Source organism: Epinephelus lanceolatus, chromosome 11 (assembly GCF_041903045.1).
Source record: "Epinephelus lanceolatus isolate andai-2023 chromosome 11, ASM4190304v1, whole genome shotgun sequence".
Classification (NCBI taxonomy): domain Eukaryota; kingdom Metazoa; phylum Chordata; class Actinopteri; order Perciformes; family Serranidae; genus Epinephelus; species Epinephelus lanceolatus.
The window spans coordinates 24,203,924-24,228,565 of NC_135744.1; the positions used below are offsets into that span (position 1 = coordinate 24,203,924).

Genomic DNA, 24,642 nt, shown 5'->3' on the forward strand with positions numbered 1-24,642 from the left:
GTGCATGTCGATTTTCATTGAATCGTCTCGTCACTTTTTGGATAAGCTAGCAAAACCGTAAGACAAAAAGAAGTTTATTAACCTAATCTTTGCCATAACCCCAAGATTCAAGATGAAACCAGGGTTTTCCCTGGGTTTTTTCAAGACCAAGGTGGCAAAGCGTGCATGATGCGCATCTACGTTGAAAGTAATGGGTTTGTGCGTGCAAAAGATGCTACATCTGAATGCCCCCCCATGCGCACACACACACACACACACACACACACACACACACTTTAACCAAGGCAGCGGCCAAAATCACCCAGGCGGCCCGCCTTTGTCTTAGATAGGCAGGGAAAACCCTGGAAACCTACAGGAGACATCTGTTTTTTGCTCCTTGTACTGCTGGCATGGCTGCAACTGAGACAAGACTGCCCTGCAGATTTTCTGTAACTTTTACCTGACAGCTGATAAATTGTGAAATTGACCATCATGATGTTGTACTGATAAATGCGTACAACCAGTGCTAAAATATACCGACACGGACTAAATATGCCCAACAACAAAAATCTACTCAAATGAGGTGCTGTTTTCTTTATTTCAAACATGTCCATATATAAGCTATCATTGTGATCAATAGTTTGCAGATGCTAAACATGTCAATACTGTGCTATAGATGCAAGAATCAATGGCATTAATTATTTCAAATGTGCCCTTTATGAGACACTGCTACACTGTGCATGCCTATGCCTCTCTGTGAGCTTGTTTCCAACTGAATGCAACATTAGAGCATTTATGGAGCCAGATGGTGTAGAATCTGGTTTCCAACCCTTTAAAGAAGTTGTGTTTTTTCCTGCAGTGGGTGTTTTAGGCTATGTGAAGCATTTTAACCTTGCAGTTCTTTACAAATGAGTTTTAATGGGGGTCAACCAAAAGAAAAGCTTTAAAAGTACAGGAATATTATTCAAACTGGGGCATCAACATTTTTATTTCAGAGCTGAATAATGTTAAGAGGCAGCCTTTTCCTTGTAAACAAGGCTGTCATCTGAAATCACTATGTTTCTGTGTTTTCTCACAATTGTGGTTAACAGAGGACTGCGGTTGTTTGGGAGCAGCTACTCTTAGGGCTTCACCTCTCCAGGAAATGATGAGTGTAAATGTCTCAGTTTGACACAAAAGTGCTCGGTGAATGGAGGACACTCGGGGCTCCTTACCACTGCAGAGAGGCTGGGAACGAACTTGACTGAGTTCTGGATGTCCTCCTCTGTCACCTCCACCACAGAGCAGTGCTCTTCCTCCAGAGGCAAGGGGTCAGTGCCTCCCTGGGTCACCCACTGGTCCATCTAAACACATACGACATATAACGACATGTCAATAATATACTCTGTCAATGATCCAATGAAGCATGTGACTAGATCTTGCCAGGAAGTCTGGCTCTATATATTCATCTGTGTTTTTCGTGTTTGAAAGGGTAACTGCAGTTTTTATTGATGATTAAGCCCTGCACAGCATGCATATTTCACATTATTATTTTTTTCTAAAGCAGGGCATACTGTATAGATTTATACATGAGCAATTTCTGCCAGCCAGCCATCTGTTATGATTAATGCTGCAATGCTATAAAAACCCAACTGCAAAAAGTTGTTCGAGACAGATAATCTCTCAGAGTGACCAAGTAGCCTTTAGAATTTATTTTTGTCCAACTTTAACTTCCAAAAAAGGCTCAGTAATTTCCAGTTTTCAGCTGGAAAAGTTACTCAAACACGAGTAAAAAGTGCATTTTTTGAAAACTATTTCCCACCCTGACCAGCTAAGTCAAAGAGCCTCACCAAAGATCAGGGGTTCAAAAAACAGAAAAGCCAAGGTACAGAGAGAACAAGAACATAAAAGGAATAGAGAGGCAACAGACAAATGCTGACCAAAACTGTGAAAAAGAACCAGGTATGACATGAAGCTGAACGTGGCAATGGTGAGAAGCTAGGCAGCCTAACAAATAACACCCACTGTAGCCAGCTCAGTTGTAAAACTAGTAAAGATGCTGGTATCATATGAAACTAGACAACCCAAGGCATCCACTGTTACCAGCCATATTATGCTAGATTGTCTGGAAGGGGCTAAATAATGCTTTGAAGTTCTGAAGCATAATGGGGTCCCTTAAAAGTCTTGGAATTACATGAATTGGGTATGACTGTAAAACTAAGACTCTCCCATCCCTTCAGTTTTATTATTGTGTGATAACGTGAGTACCCATAGTGGATATCTCATTGTAGTGAGGCCATTTTTTTAAAAACTTGAAACATCCTCATTGTCGAGATGCTGTAGGTGTGAATGAGGGGCCCACTTTGGGAAAAGTAGTCCCCCTGTCCAAAACTCCTAATGGTAGGCCTGCCTAACTTAAGCAACATGATTGTTTGCAAGTTTATTTTTGTACCATAAATTGAGCATAGCATTAGCGCAGGCAGGACACAACGTCAGGCTCAGCTCACATCCCAGCTACATCAGCTGATCTCAAGCAGCCCAATCAACTGATGGAGCAGCTGATTGATGGAAGGGAGTCAGCTGATAGATCACATGATTCCTTTCTATGCAACCAATTGGTGAATCTCATTCAGGACGCCCTATTTAAACTGCTCTGGCCTGCCTACTGTGCTGCTTCCTCTGCAAGCCGCTTTGCAACCTGTCTCCACTAGGGTGTATGTTTGAGATCATAAACGGTTATGAAAAATTAGTACATGAAAAACGTTTTTTTTTAAGGGGGACGGGGGTGATACTAATTGTTGACTAACTGTGATAGACTGTGTTACCCTCTCCAGTCTGGTGCTCCGAACCGTAGCTGGGAGACACCGGTTTTCTGTAGATTATCTTTACAACTTGGCTCGTTGCTGGTAACTAGCTCAAGGAGTCCGGACCAACTCTGCTTGAAGAATGAGGATGCAGAACTGACGTCCGTGCAGAAGCACATTTATTTCTCCTCTACAGCAGGAAAATGTAACATAACATAATGCAGGGTCTTCTCACAGAGACTATGCTGTAACTGGAGCTCTAAACACTGTAAACAAATTGTAAACAAACTGCAACCACCCGTAGCATGAACAGTACTATTTTCAAGGTGCATTCCCGTCCATACACTCTATATGCGCTTTACTTCTCACATCTACAACGTCACACCCACACGGCCACAGTCTTAAAGTGAAGGGCTGGCCAGTAACAACTGTGAATATGACAAGAAATGGTGTGAGACCAGGTTTGGCAACAGGTCAGTAGCCTACGTGCTCCGTTCTATTAAAACAGCGCGTCGGTTAAATGGCCCGTTCAGTTGGTATTCAGATAACTGGGGCTTTACTTGTATAATGCAATAGCACCCATGTACACATTTACACGAAAAAAATTACCCACTCTAAACGTTTAGAGATTTTTGTACACAAACTCACCCCTAGCCTCCACCCCAGCTCCTCCTTTTCATGCTGTGTTTGACTTATCAATGTCATTTCTATTTGTCTTTGATGCTGCTCTGTTCCATGCCGGAGGGTCTTTGCTCTCCTCCTGCCTTAGGCTTTTCATGTAAGCACGTGGAAGGGCAGGGAGGTTTGCTCTCTCTGCCTCAGGCTTTCCTCGTTTGCACATGGAAGGGTGAAGTGGTGTGCTCTCTCTACCTTGGGCTTTCTGCGTAGGCCTAGGAAAGGCAGAGAGGCCCCAGAAAGGAGCCATACTGCCAAATATAATACTGCAAATGGAAATAAAGTTTTCTTTGAGAAAAGCGGCCCTAACTGAACTTGAATTTTAAAATCCAAAGAAGCCTATGTAACAGGCCTTAAAAATTGAACAGTAATAATGTAAGTAAACAAACAGCTTAGCACAGGGGCTGAAATATGTTTCTGCTTTAAACCCAATCGCATTCATTTCAATTGTTACATTACAATTTCTCAATGAATTTTTGCTATCTCTACTGACATCAATAAGCTGCATTTTGCAACTTTTGTCAAGTAAACTTTGTGTTTATGTGTTTGCACACATGGTAATACATGATGGCTTATTGTGTCTTCATCCACAAACACAGAGTCTCTAGCGACAAAATGACTCACTGACACATGATTAGATTGTGCCATGGAAATACAGCTGGGAATGGGGAATGACTTCTGTCCATGGCTGGTCTTGAACCTCCCCCTGTATTAGTGACTATGTTTTCATGCAGCCCTCCACAGGGACTAACAGGTTTCATCATGCCCCGGAGCTACACAGCATGTTGTGTTTGAACATGAAATCCTCATTATAATTACGCTCAAGGTAGCTGTCCCTCATCCTGAACAACAACTGACTAACGCCATGGTCTTATCTGCTTTATTCTCTCTGTTACCTTGATCTCAGGGAGGGTGATCCTGGTGTCTGGGTTCTTGTCCAGCATCCGCAAGATCAGAGTCCGCAGCTCTTCACTGATCTTTGGTCTGCACAAAACACAGAATAATGATCTGAGAACATTTTTGGACATTTGGAAATGATGAAAACATTAACACCAAGGATATAAATAGGCTTTATTTATACCAGATCGAAATCTGATTTCCTTCAACATTGTTTCCCAACCTTGTGATCACTTAAAAGAAGCTATATCTCCTTGCACCTCTTTAACTCAGTGTCTTATATGAGTTGTTAGCAAATTCACACCACCATCACACCCCTCCTGTCAGACAGAAAGTACACAGAAGTTCTTTATTTCTCACCTGCGTCTTGTGAATGCTTTTCATTAACTATCACTCAGTTTACAGGTGAGTTAATGCTTAACTGAGCATTGGAGTGAATAGCGAGATGAAGGAGATGACCCACAGATAATGTTCTTGTTACACACACTAACTCCTGAAACTTGAGGTAGCTGCTGATGGAGAAAATTGGCTTTTCAAGTAAGATAACTGAAAACAATTTACGGCAGAGATTCTCAACCAGGGCTGCTTATACCCCAGGGGGTACTTCTGCAATTGCTTGGCATATGTGGGAAGATTGTGGAGTACCTTAACTAATTTAAAACAAACAACAAACAAACAAAGCCAGAACACAGAAATCACAATTTAAACATGTCCTTATATCAAGTCAACTGTAACACTTTATGCTACGTAAAAAAAACTGCAGCAGCTTTCAGTAGTATCAAGCAAGCAGGCCGATAAGTTAGCTAAACGTAATGGATGAACAGTTAAAATAGTTAGCTAAAGATAAATGGTTATATAGTTTAACTATTTCAACCAATTACATTATCGATACATTGTTTTGCTAACTGTTGCTAAAAGGATAAAGCAATGAATGAAGTAATGGAAAAACAGTTGAAATAGTTAGTTAGAAATAATGGATAAACAATTATAAAAGCTAGAAGTAATGGATAAAAAGTTAAAACAGCTAGAAGTAATAGATGAACAATTAAAATAGCTAAAAGTAATGAATAGAGTTAAAACAGTTAGCTAAGAGTAATGGATAGTTAAACTAGAAATGAGATGAAAAGAAATGAATGAAGAGCTGAAATAGCTAATAGTAATGAATAAACAGCTAGCTAAAAATAATGAATGTTAAACTAGTTAGCTAAAAGTAATAGATAAACAATTAAAATAGCTAAAAGTAATGGAAAAAGAGTTAGCTAAAAGTATTGGAAAGTTAAAATAGCTATTAATAAGTAATACAGAAAGATTTACAAGAAAGACAAGAAATGACTAAAGAGTTAAAATAGTTAAAAGTAGGCTAATGGATAAACAGCTAGCTAAAAGTAATGACTGTTAAACCGTTTAGTTAAAAGTAAAAAAAAAAAAAACTTAAAGTAATGAACAAAAGTTAAAACAGTTAGCCAAAATTAGGGATAGTTGAAATAGTTAGTGTATAGTAATGCATAAAGAGTTTTTTTTTAAAAAAAGCTAAAAGTAATGGATAAACAGCTAGCTAAGCGTAATTATGGTTAAATAGTTAGCTAAAAGTAACAGATAAACAATTAAAACAGCTAAAAGTAATAAACAAAGAGTTAAACCAGTTAGCTAATAGTAATGGATAGTTAAAATAGTTAGATAAAAATAACAATAAAGAGTTAAAATAGCTAAAAGTAATAGATAACCAGCTAGCTTAAAGTAATGAATGTTAAAATAGTTAGCTAAAAGGAATGGATAAACAATCAAAATAGCTTGAAGTTGAGGATAAAGAGTTAACAGTTAGCTTAAAGTAATGGATAGTTAAAACAGTTAGCTAAAAGAAATGGATAAAGAGTTAAAATAGTGGAAGTAATAATTAAACAGTAGCTAAAAGTAATGAATAAAGAGTTAAAGTAGTTCACTAAAAGTAATGAATAAAGAGTTTAAGTAGCTATAGGAAATGGATGAACAGTAGCTAAAAGTATTGAATAAAGAATTAAAATAGTTAGCTAGAAGTAATGAATAAACGGTTACATAGTTAGCTGAAAGTGATAAACTAAGCCTTTATTGATCCACAGGCAAAAACATGCAGGTGTTGCAGCAGCACAAAGACAGAAAAAAGTAACATCACAGATATTAGATAAAAGAAAAAGAAAATAATAAGAGGTAGCCTATTACAACAAGAATAATGGAGAGGCAGTAGAAATAGCTAAAAGTAAAGGATAAATGGTTAAAATTGCCAAAATGAATGGCCAAATTAAAAAAGAGCTAAAAATAATGGATACCAGTAAATGGTTAAAATAAATGGTGGTGTAAATGGGTTTTTAAGATCTGATAGGGCTGTGGGGGTATGTCTGACACCGCTGGTTTATAATAGGCCATTTTGTCCTGGTCAGGACTTAATGAGCTGCTGTAAGTGAATTCAGTGCTCTAAAATATTTGAATCAGTGAGATAAAACCTGTGATATGACTGAGTTTACCATATATGAAGATGGACTTTCAAGGTTGCATTTCACTGACACTAATAACATAAAATCAGAATGCATGACAGGAATGGAGGCCATTAGTGTCTCAGTAAAATAAGTTTATGTGAGCTCAGCCATTGATCATAATGGCAGCGACAACATTAGATGTACTTCAACTACAGTGGCCCTATCAGTGCTGACGACAAGGTGCTGCTAACTGTCATTGACTGGAAAAGTGTGGCTATGATTTTATTAGGTGATGTGATACTCTGCCTTCAGGAGGAGCAGGATGTGTAATGAACGAGCTTTCCCCATAGTCACACATTCTCTTGAGCCCAGTGGGCAGGAAGACACTTATCATTAACAATATGACATGCCGGCCTTACACACACTCCAATTGCCACTCATAGCCTCTTTACATGTGCTGTGTTTATACTTCATCAGTGCGTTGCTTCAGTCTATCACCACTGCCAGCCTCTCCCTGGCTTCCTATCTCTTGTTCTCTCTCAGTCTTTTCAGCGTTATTCACTGAAGAAGACTTGCATGTTACAGTAAAGATAGGAGAAGCATAGTGGCTTGTATGCATCCAGGCCCCTTTTTGCTTTTTCAGTGTTTGTTTTGATCACATACAGGTGATGTTTACTGTGTGCTGGTGCTGGCTGTTGTGCCAAGCTATTCATATTTTTGTGGCGGAAATGTGCAACTAAAAAAAAAGAGGAAGGAAATGTTTTTTGCAACTGAGAGCTGGATAAGAAGATAGCAAACAGCATGCTGTGTGTTGGAGGGGGCTGGAACATTGCTGCTATCTCTTTTAATAAAGAGGAGGAGAGGGAAGGACACGGGAGATGAACTTACATTTCTGGGAAATCCACAAGCTTGGTCCTTATCTTATTGTGCAAAGCCAATATGTACTCGTCAATAAATGGGCACTGCAGGTGGAGCAGAGGAAAGACAGTGAGGAAAACAAGGAAAGTACATTGAATTACTACTCTGCCAGAGGAAATCTCGATCCTAAAAACAACTAGGACAAATGACAACAGCAAGAATCAGCTTCTAGCATTTATAAAAAAAAAAATAAAAATGATGCCACTGAATGGCTGTTGTAACAAATCATAAAAAACTGGTGATAGATAGTGTTCCTACTGAAGTGCCACTGGGTGCTGTTAACAAGCATGGGAGCCTGTGAAATGAGCATAGCCTTTACTGCTACCTTTTGTGGACCCAGAGACAGGAAATGTGCATACTTGCCTTCCCAAAGACGAAACAGTAAAGAGTGACTCCCATGGCCCACACGTCCAGCGCCTTTAAGAGAGTGTCAGTGTGACATTAAATGCAACATCAAGGCAAAGAGACTGAAAAACATACATGCTGCAGCGATCCAAACACCTACTTACACAAACAAAGATGGTGATGTAAATCAATGCAAACTGCCTACGATGATTTATGGGACATTTTAAGGTTATTTTTTGGGGGACATCTACCGTCAGATACCTTGGTGATGTATGTGTGTGATCAGGCAGCGGAGGCACTGCAGCAATCCATCAGGCTCTTTGTCTTCTCTCTCCCTGTATGAATAGCTCTCTCTTAGGAATCCATTTCTATCCCCTGATAGAAATGAAATGATAAAACTAGCCCTCTGAACCTGCACAATCTCTCACAATGCCACAAACATTTGTTATCAGACACTGTGCTGTATGACTAACGTGTTCTAATGGCCTGATATAACTGGCACTAACAACTGAGGGGGTTTAAGTGACATACGAGTGTCAGATATTAAATATTTCACAGCTGATTTACAACAAAATCACAAATGCTGGTGCATAATGGACACAAAGCTCTCTGGAGCATGGCTTGAACTGAAGACTAATCAGAGAAAAGGGGGGCAATAAGACTGCATACATTTCTTCCTGCACTTGAATGGCTCTTACATCCTTTTTGTCTGCAATCAAATATTCTATTCTGGCCCCTTTTTTATGGTCATGCAGATCCTTCCTTGAGCAAATCCATCAGATAACGACAGGAGGAAGCAACATGACATGTACCTATAATGTCAGGTATGAATAGGATGTCAGGGTTGAGACATGGGGCTGGAAAGGGAAGGCTCTTGGCTCTTGTGAATCAGTAGGCAGGATTGATTCATAAGTCTCAACAAGTCTCTCACCACCTGGTTCGAACGTTATCTTAAAATAGATGTCAGCTGTGTTTATCATAATTGCAGATATAGGTTAGAAGGCCCCTGCTGCATTGACAGGCCATGTTTAGAATGCCATTATCAGCTATTGAATGCCTGTGTGTTGTTATACAGCCACATTTATATGAGTTGTCTTTATCGCCACCGAGCCATCGCTGCTTTTCTGACAGGGATTGTGCCACAGAAGTGGATGTGTTTGAAAGAGCCACTGCTGCTTTTCCAGCAGGGACTGTGCCACCAAAAGCGGGTGTTTTTTACTGAGCCATTGCTGCATTATCAGCTGGAATTGTGCCATTAAACGTTTTTTTTTTTTTTTTTTTTCACTCAGCCATCCCTGCATTTCCAGCAGAGATTGTGCCACCTAAAGGGGGTATTTTTTATAGAGCTATCGCTGCAGTTTCAGCTGGAATTAGGCCATTAAAGGGATGTTTTTTACTAAGCCATCACTTTTCCAGTGAGGACTTTGCCACAAAAGCTTTGCTGAGCAATTGCTGCTTTTCGAATCAGGATTGTGCCACCAGAGGAGGGTGCTTTTTACCCAGCCATGGCTGCTTTTCCAGTGGGGACTGTGCCACCAAAAGCATATGTTTTTTTAGTGAGCCATGGGTGCTTTTCCAGTGGGGACTGTACCACTAGGGCTGTCGAATATTCCTTCTAAAAACAACTCATAGGTTTGAACCATTCAAATTTTTTTTCTTTTGTCGCATTATGTCCACAAGAGGGCAAACTAATACAAGGAAACATACTTGTACATTTATTAATACAAGGAAACATAACTACTTGTAGGTATTCTTATTTCAACGCTGCGAATAGCCTCGAAGCGCTGGACCGTGACCGGCTCGCGCCCTGCAGCGATCGTTTCGGCGTCTGGTCTATTTTCTGCGCGCCGCGAGCAAATGTGTCAAGCTGGGTGACGGAGACAACAGCTGGGAGCAGAACCGCTTGTCGACCAGCGTGGAGAAATGTGCGTCTGATGCCAACGCCCACTCACAAAGAGGACAGCTGCGGTGGTGTTTTTTCCCTCCACAATCGAATATCAATTTTCACATTCGAAGGTCCATTTTTTTTCAAATTCGAATTTAAATTCGAATTTAGAATATTCATTGACAGCCCTATGTACTGCCAAAAGTGGGTGTTCTTTACTGAACCATCACTACTTCCTAAGTGGAAATTGTGCTATAAAAAGCGAGTGGTTTTTTGTCTTTTTCTTTTTATCAAGAAATCGTTGCGTTTCTTGTGGATTTGTGCTATAAAATGTGCTTTTTTTTTTTTTTTTTTTTTTTTTTTACCAGTCATCGTTTCTCTCCAGTGTGTTTTTACTATTTTTTCCAGCTAGGACTTTGCCACCTAAATCAGGTGTTTTTATTGAGCCATCACTACTTTGCAGCAGGGACTGTGCCACCAAAAGCGGCTGTGTTTTTTTACTGAGCCATTGCTGCTTTTCAAATCGGGATTGTGCCACCAGAGGCGGGTGCTTTTTACATTTATCCTTTCCTAAACATAATCAAATGGTTTTTGTTCCTTAACATAACCACACATTTACCACAGCACTGTTTAAATGTAAAGAAATGTTGAATTTCACTAATGGATGTTTAATAGTGGTAACAGCACTCTGACCATACTAGTTGGCGTAGCAGGGGCCTTCTAACCATAACCATATCACTGATAATCACAACAAGTGCCTGCTTACTAGGGTGATTACATTTGAAATAGGTGCTCATCCTGTAAGAATTATGATGGAACTACTCAGTCAATCATTTCCTTAATTTATGATAAAAAATAAAGCTCTGTGATTGATTGTTTTGCCAATAATGTGGATTTAATGTAAAATAAGGTTGTAATCAATCCCAGACGGGTTATCCTAGATCAATATCAGCTATGTAAAACCAATAGCCTCATTCCATTTCTTGACTCTGGTAACAGTGCTGTTCTCCGCTGCATTACTTCTACCTTGTTATTAACACGAACTAACACACAAGGGAACAGACTGACACTGACAATTTGCTCCTTGGATTAGCAGGCCGGCAAAGGTCTGAAAGCTCATCTCGATTTAATGGTTCTCATTTTCAAATCATGAGGTATAGGCTTAGACCGGCGCCTGCAGCCGCTGTAACCGCAGGAGCTCAAACTCAGCAGCGCTCACTGACTGATTGTAGAGTTAACTCACTTTTCCACTGAAGCTCTTTCGTGCGTCTGAAAGGGTCTCTGGTGCCATGAATGCAGGAGTGCCAGCAGTGCTGGACAGCAGAGCATCATTGCCCTCAAACTGGTTGCTGACCCCAAAGTCTGCTATTTTCACATGGCCGTCATCTCCCAGCAGCAAGTTAGAAGGCTTGATGTCTCGGTGGACGATCTTCTGGTAGTGCACTAAAGATAGAAGAGAGTAAAGGGTTACATTTTTAGAACTACTGTACCCTGTGAGATCCAGATGACAACATCGAGATGATTTTGTAATTTCTGAACCCTTCCCAGCAATGGGGCTAAAATAAACTGCATTTTAGAATAACAATGTGAGCCTGTCAGTGGCAAAAATAAGCACCTTTAGTGGACGTACACTGAGGGTTTCAACATGCCCTGAGTGGTTACCCGTGGCCTGTTTGGTGGCTGTCGGCTGCAGCCATCTCACACTCACTCAATACTGAACTGTCTTCAAAAATTGCTGTTTCCATTAGTCTCTTAGACACAAAAATGTGGAAAAATAGTACTCTAGCTTTTTTTCTTCTTCTCTGTGTATCCTTTCTCACCCTTATTTCCACAGATAAATCTGGCCATCGGATGTAATAATATCTCACAAAAATCAGCTTGGACCAAAAAGACTAACACACCCGCTGACTGAATGCAATGCTTCTGGTGTTACCATATTTAATAAGTTCAATATTGCACTTCAGTAACATTTAGAAAGGCACACAGAAGTTTGCGTTTCAGTGAAAAATTGAAAGAAAGTCATATGCATGTGGTAAATATCAAGTTAATGGCAGTTAATAAGAATGATGTGATTACTGTGAACCCAAGTTCATTTAAGACCAAGCCAAGTACATCTTTAAGCCTTCACACTTAACAGCCATGTGGAGCTAAGCCCTGGACACTTCACTGATTGGATAAGTGGTGCCTTCTTGTCTGAGGAGGACTTAAAACATGAGGCACTTGACTTATTAAAAGACCAGGCAATTAAACATCATTAGCACTAATAATACTCAAATTCAAAACACACAAAGCCAATGACCCGAAGGATGACATCTGATATCTAGAATTAAGGCTAATTAAGGTTTCAGAAGACGTGCTTCACTTGCATTTTGACACAAATGTCATATTACAGACACTGACTAATTTTGTGGGGTTTATTATGGAGCCCTTAAGTGTTCAATGTTAAATAAATGAATGAGTAATTATGGAAAACATAGTCATATGAATGAACTGTAAAAGAAAAAGTAATTCAAGAAAGAATTGATTTTCATTTAAAATTAGAAATTCTTATTTGGCATTATTGGCACTTGATGTTAATCAGCATATTTAATGAAGTTGATGCAGCCTTCTTTCTTGATTCAAATGCACTTATTGTCACTTTGGATAAAGGCATCATCTAAATAAATCTAATGCAGTGGTTTTCAAATGGTGTGCGATGGTGCGTGTGATGCCAATCCAGGTGTGCCGTGGGGTTTTGTGATAACCAAAAACTATTATTGCAATATTCAACAACCTAATTTAAAAAACCTTCATGGGGAACCTATTTGTCTCTGTTTACATGTGGGAATTATAAGTGCGTGACACATCTAAAACCCTGATTGTCAGCCAGTGTGAGGGATGATAACTTTTAAAAGGAGAAAGCCGTGAGTAAGACGATGGATCGCTTTATTGTACGGAGCAAATTACAACAAAGCACCAGCGAGGACGACCTGTTATGTTGTGATAAGAGTGATAACACATGTTATAGAAGCTGTGCACAGATATACATACAGGTAGCTGGCTAACTAGCTGTGAGGGGCTGTGAGCTTATTGTTTGAATTACGAACAGTTAAGCTAATCACATTAAACAGTCACGCCGCTGCTCCGTCTCCCCAGACAGAGTGCCCAGAGGATGCTCTGCTACTCCGTTAGTGTGGTGCTCTGAATAACGGTGCATCTAACAGTGCTCCGAATTTCCAAATGGTCCAGTTTGTACCAGAGGGCGCTCTACAACCATGGTAAGGGCGTTCTGAAATTAGAATATCTATAATGAAGAAAACACATCATATGAAACCCTGTTATCATAAAAATCAATGATGAAATAATGATTTCTTTAGTTATTTCGCAAATTGCTGCTTCATTTATATATTTTACAAATTAATTAATGTGATGCCATAGTTTGTAGTCTAACAAAATTTTGGTTTGGAAATTATTCCTCACTGTCAAACTATAGCTGAGTATACTCCAATCCACATGTTGTATTTTTCAGGACGTTCCGCAATAAAAGCCTAGTAGTTGGAGATTCAAGAGGTTCATGTAGAAATGTAGCTGAGTCTCAATTGTGACCGATGACTCCGGAGGTAGATGCCCTTTTAATAGTAGTATCTTTTAAGATGTGAAAACTGTTTTTACATGTCATTTTGTTGAAAAACAAAAGTATGAATGTCATGTACTCATTGTAGCCTCATTAGCGTGGACACAGACATTCTGTACACTTTGTTCTTTTAGATAAAACAGGAAAATGCTAATTTATATTTATATGAGTAGAGTGCAATACAAAGGTTTATCTTTATAAAGTGAACATCCAATCTATTCCTGGCCACTAAAAACGCCACAAAACTGCATGTAGCTCTTCAAGTGAGAGTGAAGCTCCAGAGAATTGATAGCTGAGGATGCATGAATTAGTTTCACTCAAACACTTCACAGATGTGTTTCATAGATTCGCTCTGTGTGAGATACTTACAGTACTCTATGCCCAGGATGACATCTCTGAAGTATAATCTCGCCTGCTCCTCTGACAGAGGGTTGTCCGAGGGCACTTCCATCACTGGACTACAGATCCACACAGGCAGGCAGAGAAGAAAGCAAACACACAGAGAGCGAGGCAGACAAATCCACAGATTATGTGCATCAGTTGTTTCATCATTAGCACAGCATTTTAATTCCAAATATGAACACATTCAAAGACAGATACACATCCATGCAAACATAAACATCCTGATCAAACATCACTGATACTGAAAATGTGTGATAAGACCATCACAGCCTTCTCTGTGTGGATCCCAAACCCAACAGCCCCCAAGACAGCTTAGTATTTGTTGAGATGAATTGACAGGACATACATAAACCACTAATCACTATTCTAAGCAGCCTCGAAAAATACAGTTAGAACTTTGTAGTGTTGTGCAATCATGCATCAACATGAATATTTATATGCTGTATACTGTATAGTTCTCTGGTTTAATTGTGCTTTAAAAGAAAATTCAATTTTTACTATGGCTCCAGTAACTGCACTTTTATTCATTTATATGAGCACAAGGGATTCTTGTTGTTTAAAGCAGAGAACAACCAATCTGAGGTGAAATCATTAAAGTAACTATGAAATGCCTTTCTAACTGTAAAGATCTACCATTTTAACAATATACCAATGTGCCAAAAAAAATCAGTCTCTTTGTATTCTTATATTAAAATCTAATCTTTCTAAGTAAGTACTAACTAATGTCTAATATCATGCCATCCACCCATCCATCAATCTGCAACTTTTGGCTGCACAGAACTAAAATTCATTAGTTAGCAACAGCATGCCATGTCAGTGTGTTTTGGGTGTTTGGCACCTCAAACTTTGCACTGCTTCCCCAAAATACCATAGTTACAGACCTGCTGGCTAGACTCACTTTGAGGAAAGAAGTATCTGTGACAGCTCCAGATTATGCGCAAGGCATTTTAAAGTGGACTGCTGCAGCAACTGCATGGAGCACAGAATCTGTCTCTTCCTCCCTAATGAATAATACTATCCCATCAATGTACACTGTCAGGGTGAGTAGTCCTCTACAATTGAAACAACACCTCCACCCAATTTTTGGAATTACTGTAAAGGCTGATCTATAGTTGTGCGGAGGCTCCACGCAGAGCCTATATGAGTAGCCGACACTGTTGTAAGCATTTATACTTGTGCAGTGGTGCGTCTACATCGCTCTGCAACTACACCTCCACAACACTGGTTGGTTGTAGGGTTGCTATGCCATTGTGTTGAGCTTCTGTGAAGTGCAGTACAGTTTGAGAATAAACAAAAGTACAAAATTCAGCTTCATTATAACTCATCGGGTTTACTGACAAAACATTTGTCTTTTGCTAGACACGTTTTCCCCACATATGCAACATGCTAATGTTATTAGCATAAGTCTACGTCATTTTACATTGCGTAAATTAGCCTAGTGGCTAACTGCCTTTTCTCCACTCACACGAAGCCAGGAACAGCAACAACAGAGATAACGCGTCAAAATTTGGCTCTATTATAACTCACAAGGTTCCTTAACAAAATAATTGTATTTTGCTGGAAACATTTTCCTCATCAATACAATAAGCTAACGTTATTAGCATTAGCTTATGATATTTCCTGTTGCATAAATTAGCCCAGTGGCTAGCGGACTTTCCTCTACTCATATGAAGCCCAGATAAATCTCACACAAGACCTGAGATGTTATTTTGTGGAGGCTTTATTGTCTTTACAATTTATTGTTTCTTATCTGTGAAATAAAAGTAAATAAAGCTTTGTTTCCATTGAGGGAAATGGTTTTCAGTTTACAGAAATAAACAGGTGGTGTACGTTGTTGCAACGCGTTGTTACCTTTCTTGGGAGGTGCACATCAGGCTACAGCATAGGCTACGGCGTAAGGTACAGTGTAGTCTATGGCACAGGGTAAAGCCTTAAAGCATAGGGTATGCCATAGGGTACGGTGTAGGGTACAGTATAGGTTAAAGCAGACAGCATAGGGCGAGTGTCCACGCAGAGCATACGCTGTAGGTACGGTGTCGATTTAAACAGAGAAGTATAGACCCCGCTTGACTTTCCATGTTTGTTATGACACGCCCACTTTTCAATGATCAAATTAAAATTCCTGCCAATGTTATGTCCCGCCTGGCTCTTCTGTTTCAATCGGAAATATGTCACGATACTGAAGCTAGATACTCTCAAAATGTTGTTTCATTTGGACATTATGAACAGACTTAATAGTTGGAGCATTATCAGTAGCAGTAGAAATAGAAGCGGCAGCATTAGCAGCAGCAATTTGAACTACACCTTGTGCATAAAAGAAGCATGACTATAAAAAGACGTTTTATTTTTCCAGATTAGTAGAAGCCCTATTATTAATTAGCTCAGCTATCTGTCATCTCTCTCCCAGGGGAAACAAGAGAACAAACAATTTGTCTCATTATGAGAAGTTAACAAATAAAACGTAGGTATACATGACTTATTTATGCACATGTGTGAAATGATACCAGCTCCCCCTCCCAACTCTGTTCCCTTATAATAACAAAAGGTCTCAGATCATTAGATCATCACAATTTGTTCTGTGGTGTGTAGGAAGGAACAGCTCGTGCATCAGGACGTGAAACATTTACACGGATTACTGCCACTGGTAATGACTGTGAAAACCTAAGAACATTACGAATCTCTTTGAAGCCTGGGATGGAACAAACACCCGCACGGTGTCAGCTCGGAGTAATGAAGGAGAACACTGCAGAGACGGAGGCAGGGACAGAGGGATGGAGGGAGGAGGAGGAAGAGGTGAAGGTAGAGGAGGATGAGCCTTGAATTATTAAAATAAAGGACATGTTCTCTACTCACCCTTTACGCATCAGCTCAAACACTGTCAGAGAAAGGAAATAGGAACATGTTATTCATTCATTCATCCGCTGTGTTTGGCCACTGCTGTCACTGAGGCAACACCCCAGCAACACATTATTTTGAATATAGCACATAGAGAGTTTGACGTGTCACACTAACTGTGACCTGGCATGGCTGATGGAAGATTTCTGCATAATGTGTGAGCCCTGAGGTGGTGTGGAGGGAAGAAGATCTGAATCGTGAATAACTTATATACTTGTTGGTGGCATATGTGCCAAGTGCCAAAGGCTGACAGAGGGCAAAAATAGAGCAGACACAGAAAAAATGGTCTACATACCCATGTGAAGGTTGTCCTCCGCCGGATCATCCAGAACCTGCGACATTAACACATTATCATGAGTGGAGTCTTTCCACCTGAAAACCTCAAGGTACAGGTGAACAATATAAAAACTAACATGTGATCCCTCTTGTCGGGATCATTTAAAAAACTGACAGGAAGCATTCAGGACCAAAACCACTGCAGAACTCAGAAGTCTTTGCGAAGATTTGATTAGAAGAAAGTCCCTTTGACCTTTTTTTTGTTCTGACATGCAAGCTGTTAGATTTGCCATTAGGATATTGGTGGGAGCCTTAATTTAAAACACCAGCTTTGCAGGTTTGTGCAGATTCACAGCTCTGCAGCTGATAGCTGGCTGGAGTTACCTGTTCCTGGGCCAAGGGACAAAAGAGAGCTTATGAGCACCTTTAGCACTAATTCCTCTGACTCTCTGTACAATGTGTGGCCTGCAGTTTTTCTACTGAAGAACTCTACCTGGCTTAAATGAGACTTCAACATAAAAACCCTCCTCTGCTGCATCAATTTAGATTTTTCTTTTAAATATCCATCATGGGCCCACCAATGTTATTGTAGTGCGATGCTAAATCTGTAGACTACATCCTGTCACAGTAACAGCCACCTGGCAGCTCTTGTTGAATGTCTAAATGACATTAAGGCTTGGTTGGCTCAAAACTTTTTATGTTTAAATGAGAGTAAGACAGAAGTCATAGGGTCTTATTCATGAAAAGTGAGTAAATCTGTGTGTAGATTTGCACATAAAAGCCTACTCTACTAAAAACCTACTCCGGATTCAGGAATGCCACGGGAAACTCAGATTTGATAGTAAACACGTGTGTATGATCATGAATGCCAATCCATCGTAAAGTGACAGCGCGCTCCCGGTGATCAGCAATTAGCATAAACCCCCGCCAATGAACGGCCAATGACCACCATATAAGGAGGTGTAGGTGCATCCAATCGACCTGTCAGTCATGGCACAAAGAAAGAAAGACAGAGAAAGAAAAAAGAATTTTTCCGAAGCGGAGATCGAAATAATTTTGGGTGAAGTGGACTTAAGAAAAAACATTTTATTTTCTTCAGTTAGTAGTGGTGTGACAGGGACAGGCAAAGCGAAGGCCTGGAGGGAGGTAACAGATGCTGTTAATGTTGTCTCCATAGTACAAAGAACCATGTCAGAGGTGAAGCATAAATGGTTTGATATGAAACTGGAGGCAAAGAAACGCATAAGCACACACAAAAAAATACAGCAGTCACCAAACAAACAGAAGATTCATTTGTGGGGTTTTGAATGAAGTGGGAATGGGAAACCAGAGATGTTTTGTGCGTGATGGATCAACTCTAAATCAGTGATGGCTATCGGAATGTAGAGCTATTTAACATTTATTTTAACAAATGATACGGATAACATATAGCCTACAGCGGTTTTGTATGCATCGTCTTCAAATTATTTGAACCTCAATAGCCTGAAGCTCTGTTTTATAGAACGTAAATTAAACATTTTTCAAATCAGATTTATTCATTCAAATGATCAAAAAGCCAAAAAACAAAAAAAACAAAACCCGTGTTATCTCAAATAATTCTTTCAGCTGGCGCGTGCTCCTTCATTGCTCCACCACCTGCTGCTCCTGCTGCCCCTGCTGAACCCAGGCACCGAGGCCGAAGAGGCTGTGATCCGGCTGTCCTTACGGATATTTTTATTATCATCATTCAACATGTAGAAAGAACATATAATCTATTGAGTCGATTTACATAGATAATTCACAATCATGAACCTAATCTGGATCTTAAACCTGCTAATGGCCAACTAATTTAACTAAATGTGTTATATTTTTAATATTTTGTCATGTTTAGAATGCGGGTTTCAAAGGCATCTGTGTTTTGTGTACATAACAGAGCGCAATACGAGTTAAAATTGTAATTTCCAATAGTGACAAGCAATATTTATGTGCTTTACTAAATTTACACAAGCACTATGAGTGGTCAGGAGCAGGAGTAGATTTTGTTAGTAGCTACGAAAAGATCGGAGCTACTAAAATATTGATGAATGTGGACATGCACGTAAATTTCCGTCTGCGAAGAGTTTACACACAAATTCCTTCTGTTCACGTTTCATGAATGAGACCCATAGTGTTTGGACCCAGTGGCACCAGTGTCCCCCCTCTAGACCTAGGTTCCCTGCAACCCTATGTCAAACCCATGGTCTCAAATCTTGGTGTCAAAATGGACAATGCTTTTAAATTTGACAAGCAGGTAAATGTGGTGGTTAGTTCCAGTTTTTATCATTTGAGGCTTCAAATGGACTACTGCAACACACTTTATGCTGGTTTAAACCAAGCCTCTGTTGCACGTTTGCAGTTGGTTCAGAATGCTACGGTGCGACTACTAACCGTAAACCGCAAGTATGACCATATCACTCCGATTCTGGCTTTCTCCACTGGCTACCTGTTCGCTTCAGAATTGATTTCAAAATCTTATTGTTCACTTTCAAAATCGATTCATGGTCTGGTGCTTCAGTACCTCTGTGACATTATTCATGCTAAGACTCCCCTAAGGTCACAGCGCTCCTCTGACCAGCTGCAACTTGAGGTCCCTATGACAAACTTAAAAACCAGAGGTGACTGTGCTTTTTCAGTTGCAGCACCTAAATTGTGGAACACACTTCCATCATGTCAGATTGGCCCCCACCCTCGAATCTTTTAAATCTCGTCTAAAAACCCACCTTTACACCTTGGCTTTTAATTCAAACTGAGAGTTTTGTGGTCTTTTGCCCAGTCTTTTCTGGCTGTTGACTAGATGCTTGTGTTTCTTTGTTTCTATGTTTATGTTTTTAGCTATTTTTGTGCACATATTTTGTTCTGTACAGCACTTTGGTAATCCCTGTGATTTGTAAAATGTGCTATATTCAATTCAAATAAACACAAGAAATTTGTGCTCTAGATAAAGGGTCAGCACTCAGTAAATAACCTCCTAAGCCCTATGATAAGCTATTATGGCAAGGCTTAACTATACAGACCAGTGAGCAGTGATAACCAACATGTCTTTGGGGTCATCAGGTGGGAACCTCCTTTCACCAGCGTTTCGTCTAGTTGGTCCCACGACACCTCCAGGAGGCTTCTCTGGCGTCCCAGAGACACTCCCCTAATGCCAGGTCTCACTGCTCCTTGCACCAACCCAACAACCTCCTTTACCTTACTTACACATGGCTTTCTCAGCCCAAACAGCACTGCCACCTTCAACAAACCCAAGCTCCGTTCATGCGAGCTCCAGGTAGAGACAGTGCTGATACTACCTTTCCTAGCACATTCACCATACTCTTTTTCACACAACATATCATAACTCCAATATAAGCTAAAGTTAAAGGAGATAGATACACTCACAGGATCAGCAAACACACTCACCTTGCAGCAAAGGGATTCAAGTAGTCCACTCCCACACTTAAATAACCTACTTCTCCCTGGATTTTCTCCTGAGAGGACAAATTGGTGGATCTCTCCACCTGATCTCAATGAGTTATGTACCCTGCTTAGTAGTTCCCCCTGCTGGCCCCCAACTGACATTATTTTTTCTCATCCAGATCCACTGACTAGCTCTGGCTGCTTCATCTGACGTTTCCTTCACTGTCTTCCTCAAACTCTGTCCCCGCACCCGGAGTTCCCCCAGGAGCAAGACACTCCAACTAGGTCCCTCCAACTAAGCTTCCTCTTCTCTACACTTTCCCAATTCAACCACTGTCCCTGCTTAGCCTGGGCCACTACCTTTGCACCCCTTAATATCTCCTCCTGTCTACATATCTGTTCTACAACCAGCTTTCTTTCATCTTTGAAACCTGCTTTATTCCATACCGTTTTGCCTGAGCCAAGCCCCAGGCCTCCCCGGCCAAACTGAACATTACCTACAATCTCTGCATATATATAGATATAAGGTAGGGCTGCATGACACGAGGAAAGTATGCGGTAACGCTGCTGAGTATTGAAATAACGATATTACTGAACTGGACACGAAAGGCACCAATAAAAAACAGAATGGCTGTTACATTTTAAAGTGCAGTTTCCTACTGATACATTCTTTCAAATAACTAAAAATGTGTTTATCTTGCAAGTTGACATCGCAATGACGATTAAAAAAATAATATATTGTGCAGCCCTACTGCAAGGTTACTGCTCACAGCTCCCACAAACCCAGAGACACACAGTTGCTTTAAATACAACATCCCTGTGAATGTTTGCTCCGAACATCTTACACACTTAAATAAATACTGCTCTGTTTGCACCATGCTTCATTTTTCTCCCTTTGTTTTAAGTAAAAGTGCCGAAAGCTTTAAACAGTAAATGAGCTGTTGTGTGCAGAGTGCAAAGCATCACAGATGTACTAATCTTATTTGTAGCTGTTGACTAATGCAGTGTAGAGGATGCATTAAAAGGGCATCTTGATTTAAGGGGAAATCACATGAATTGAGCTCGGGCCTTTGAAGCGTCTGCTCTCAAAACAACTGCACGCCTTGGTGAGTACAGGGTCGGCCTTTTCCCAACCTTCTGTGACAAATGACCATATCACTTTCATCAGCTTAAATCTGTTCCACTTGGCGTCGGCTTTCATGTTTCAAAAGTCTATTTCTAATTAGATGGACTGGACTGCAGCCTCACAGGAATCAGTTGGAAAGTCGTAATGAATATGATCCCGACCGGAGCACAGCCCATTTAAATGGATGAACAGAGAGAGATGGAGAGGAGGAAGGCATGTTTTCCCGTTGCCCACATACGCCTGTTATGAGAGCGAGAGTGAGGGTGGACAAGGAAGGGAAGAGACAAGTGTGTGTGTGAGAGCACAGGCAGCTCTTGCTTAAAAACTCTGTATTTCTGGCACACTCTACACCTGAGCAAGCCAGACAGCTTTCCCAGCGACTGACTCCCTGAGCTTGACTCCTGACAACGACGGCAGTGCCCCCACCATATGCCCAAGATTGAAAAACACTCTGATGATATCGCAAGGGAGCGGCGGGCATCTTGAGTCACGTCTTCAAAATGGGCTATCATCTTTCATAAACAACCTCCTCTGCAGAAAAGTCTATCCATCTTTAGAAGTCACTAACTCGACCCAAGTTTGAGAGCGCTGGCTGTTGTGAATATAAGAATCTATTTACAGGTCGGAGGCTTTGTTTTTATGGAACATGTCGCCGAAACGTTATGAAGATTCAGTGACAGAGGTGTGATAGATGTGCTGGAGGGTAAATCTATCTCATTTTCCACACCTGTTTCCTGGCAGCGCAGGGTTTATCCACCTTTTTGGTCAGACATAAACTGATAGGACAAGAATACAAAGTGTGAGTCAGAGTACACAGAGAGGAAGGTTCTCTGAAGACGGAGTGGTAAAGGATAATCCTGACCACAATGGATTTAAACCCGCTGTGGATGTCCACTTGCTGTTATCATTGAAACATTTCCCAACAGCAAGACACCATTTATTATTTATCTCCAAATATCAACAAAACGGAAAATACATTTACGTTCTCGAAAAGAAACAGTGCCTCCTAAAGTCCTACATACAAAAGAAAACATTACTTCCTCACAAGTACAGTCACAGTATAAAGTACCAACAAAATTATTGCATTGACACGTCAAAGGTTTAAAACTGAGTTGAACTGGGCCACCTGGATTCCACAGTTCAATATTCTGTTAACACACATCAACCTTCCTATTGTGATTACATCAAATTTGACTCGTTTCAAGTTAAAATGTTTCATAAATATTAAGCCTGACCTTTGGAGATGAAGATGGTTGATTGTTGGAGCGTTCTGACTCTAAAGGCTCATTTATACTCCTTTTACATACAAAAAAAGATAAGTCCATTTCAAACGATGTGAGCGTCACTACCCCCATACTTCCATGCCTCCTTTATGATGGCATACATACAACCAAGGTCGTTATATTGTTCCTTTAAATGGAGGCAGTGTTGTAGACAGCTGTGGTCTGTGTAGCCAATAATTACATCCCGACATGTGGATGGAGAATTCATCTCACAAATTTCACTATATATTACCAATATGTTCTGCTCTACCACTATTTAAATTTCTTCCTCATCTCCCTACGGTCGTATCTGGCTTCAACTTTGCAAATACGGACAGAATGAACACAGAGTACGAACACAACGCTCCACACAGAGATGTGTCCAACATTGAGCATATAGGAGCCATATCCTGACCCTAGACCTCTTTACTAATCTTAACCTGTTTGGCGATGGCAATAATCAGCAACTATTGATTTCCTAACCCTTGAATTTCTAATAACTACTTTCCCCTTTTTTTTATTATTTTTTTTCTTTTTCCTCTCTTTTAATTGGTTCATTAATTGGTTTGCCAATTCTTCTTATTTTTAATTAAGGGTTGAAATATGTTTGGGAGTTGTCCATACAAAAAGAGTGACTATTATCAAGACTAAGACCTGTACCAGTGCAATGTTACGCCTCTCAAAGTCAGAATTACAGTCCCCTAGCCTCACTCAAACCCATGTCATACTTAAGATATACTATGCAAAATTTTCATATGAAATAATCTATAAACACATAAAGAAGTAATCATTGATCACTTTTGACCTGCCCTCAGTGTGTGGTGGTGTATTTATCTGCAGAGACTCTGCCCTCTGCCTGGATTTTATTATTTTCTTTTTATTTTCTATGTTCAGGATGGAGGGGCGCTCAGGTGAGGTTGGGGCTTTAAAAAAAGTTAGCTACCAGGTGCCAGATTGTATGCAAATAAAAAAAGGCAAAACATCAAATGAGAGTGAATCTAGGAATGGATTTTACTTTCACTTTCCATGGTGAGCGTCTTTACAAACAGTAACTCGTGATCCTGCATAGTACACCTCGAAGTGAATCCAGAGTGAGGGAACATTGTCTTCAGGTTTCCTTTCATGTGCTACATAGAGCTGAGAAACATAAGACCCTGGGAACATCAGAATGACCCCCTGCTGCGCTGCTAGCAGGATTAAGAACTTCTAGTACCACCTTCAAATCTAAACAAGAAATCCTACCACATATATTTTGACTAATTTCCAGCATTAATGCAGGGGTACGTCTATAGCAACAGGACTGATGCATTAATTGGTTTCTACATGTAAAAGTAGCAACCATTTACTGTTCAACATAGAGCCAAAAGATAGGGACACTCTCACCTCCACCAGCTTGACAATGTTGACATGGTCCAGTTTTTTGAGAATGGCAATCTCCTGATAGACCCTCTCCAGGGGTCCTAAGATTTTGGGCTGCTCTCCCTGAGCTGCTTTGGGTCCCCTTGGGGGCGGGCGACCTGCAGAACACCACACAAACCAAATACATAACTAAATGATTCACTCAATCATGATTAGTCTTGGTGAGAGCAATCATACAACATGATGATCTATAGACTTGTGACTGCTTTCGTTTTGTTAGTGCTCCTATGTCTAAATGTAAACAGTTTTTAAACTGTCCAAAAAATTTCTGTACTTTTCATCCTGGATCCCACTCACAAAACA

General features: G+C 40.2%; 1 protein-coding gene across 2 annotated transcripts in view; it reads right to left on the minus strand.

Moving 5' to 3' along the window:
* The window catches only part of camkk1a (calcium/calmodulin-dependent protein kinase kinase 1, alpha a), a 103,597-nt gene that overhangs the window by 13,835 nt on the left and 65,120 nt on the right, over positions 1 to 24,642 (minus strand). For both annotated transcript variants that reach the window (XM_033634032.2, XM_033634024.2), the window contains exons 6-14: positions 24,304 to 24,437; positions 17,138 to 17,174; positions 16,801 to 16,822; positions 13,915 to 14,003; positions 11,176 to 11,375; positions 8,066 to 8,119; positions 7,673 to 7,746; positions 4,334 to 4,421; positions 1,194 to 1,322 (exon numbers count right to left, since the gene is read on the minus strand). In XM_033634032.2, the coding sequence (XP_033489923.1) occupies positions 1,194 to 1,322; positions 4,334 to 4,421; positions 7,673 to 7,746; positions 8,066 to 8,119; positions 11,176 to 11,375; positions 13,915 to 14,003; positions 16,801 to 16,822; positions 17,138 to 17,174; positions 24,304 to 24,437 (827 nt within the window). The remainder of the gene's footprint in view (positions 1 to 1,193; positions 1,323 to 4,333; positions 4,422 to 7,672; positions 7,747 to 8,065; positions 8,120 to 11,175; positions 11,376 to 13,914; positions 14,004 to 16,800; positions 16,823 to 17,137; positions 17,175 to 24,303; positions 24,438 to 24,642) is intronic.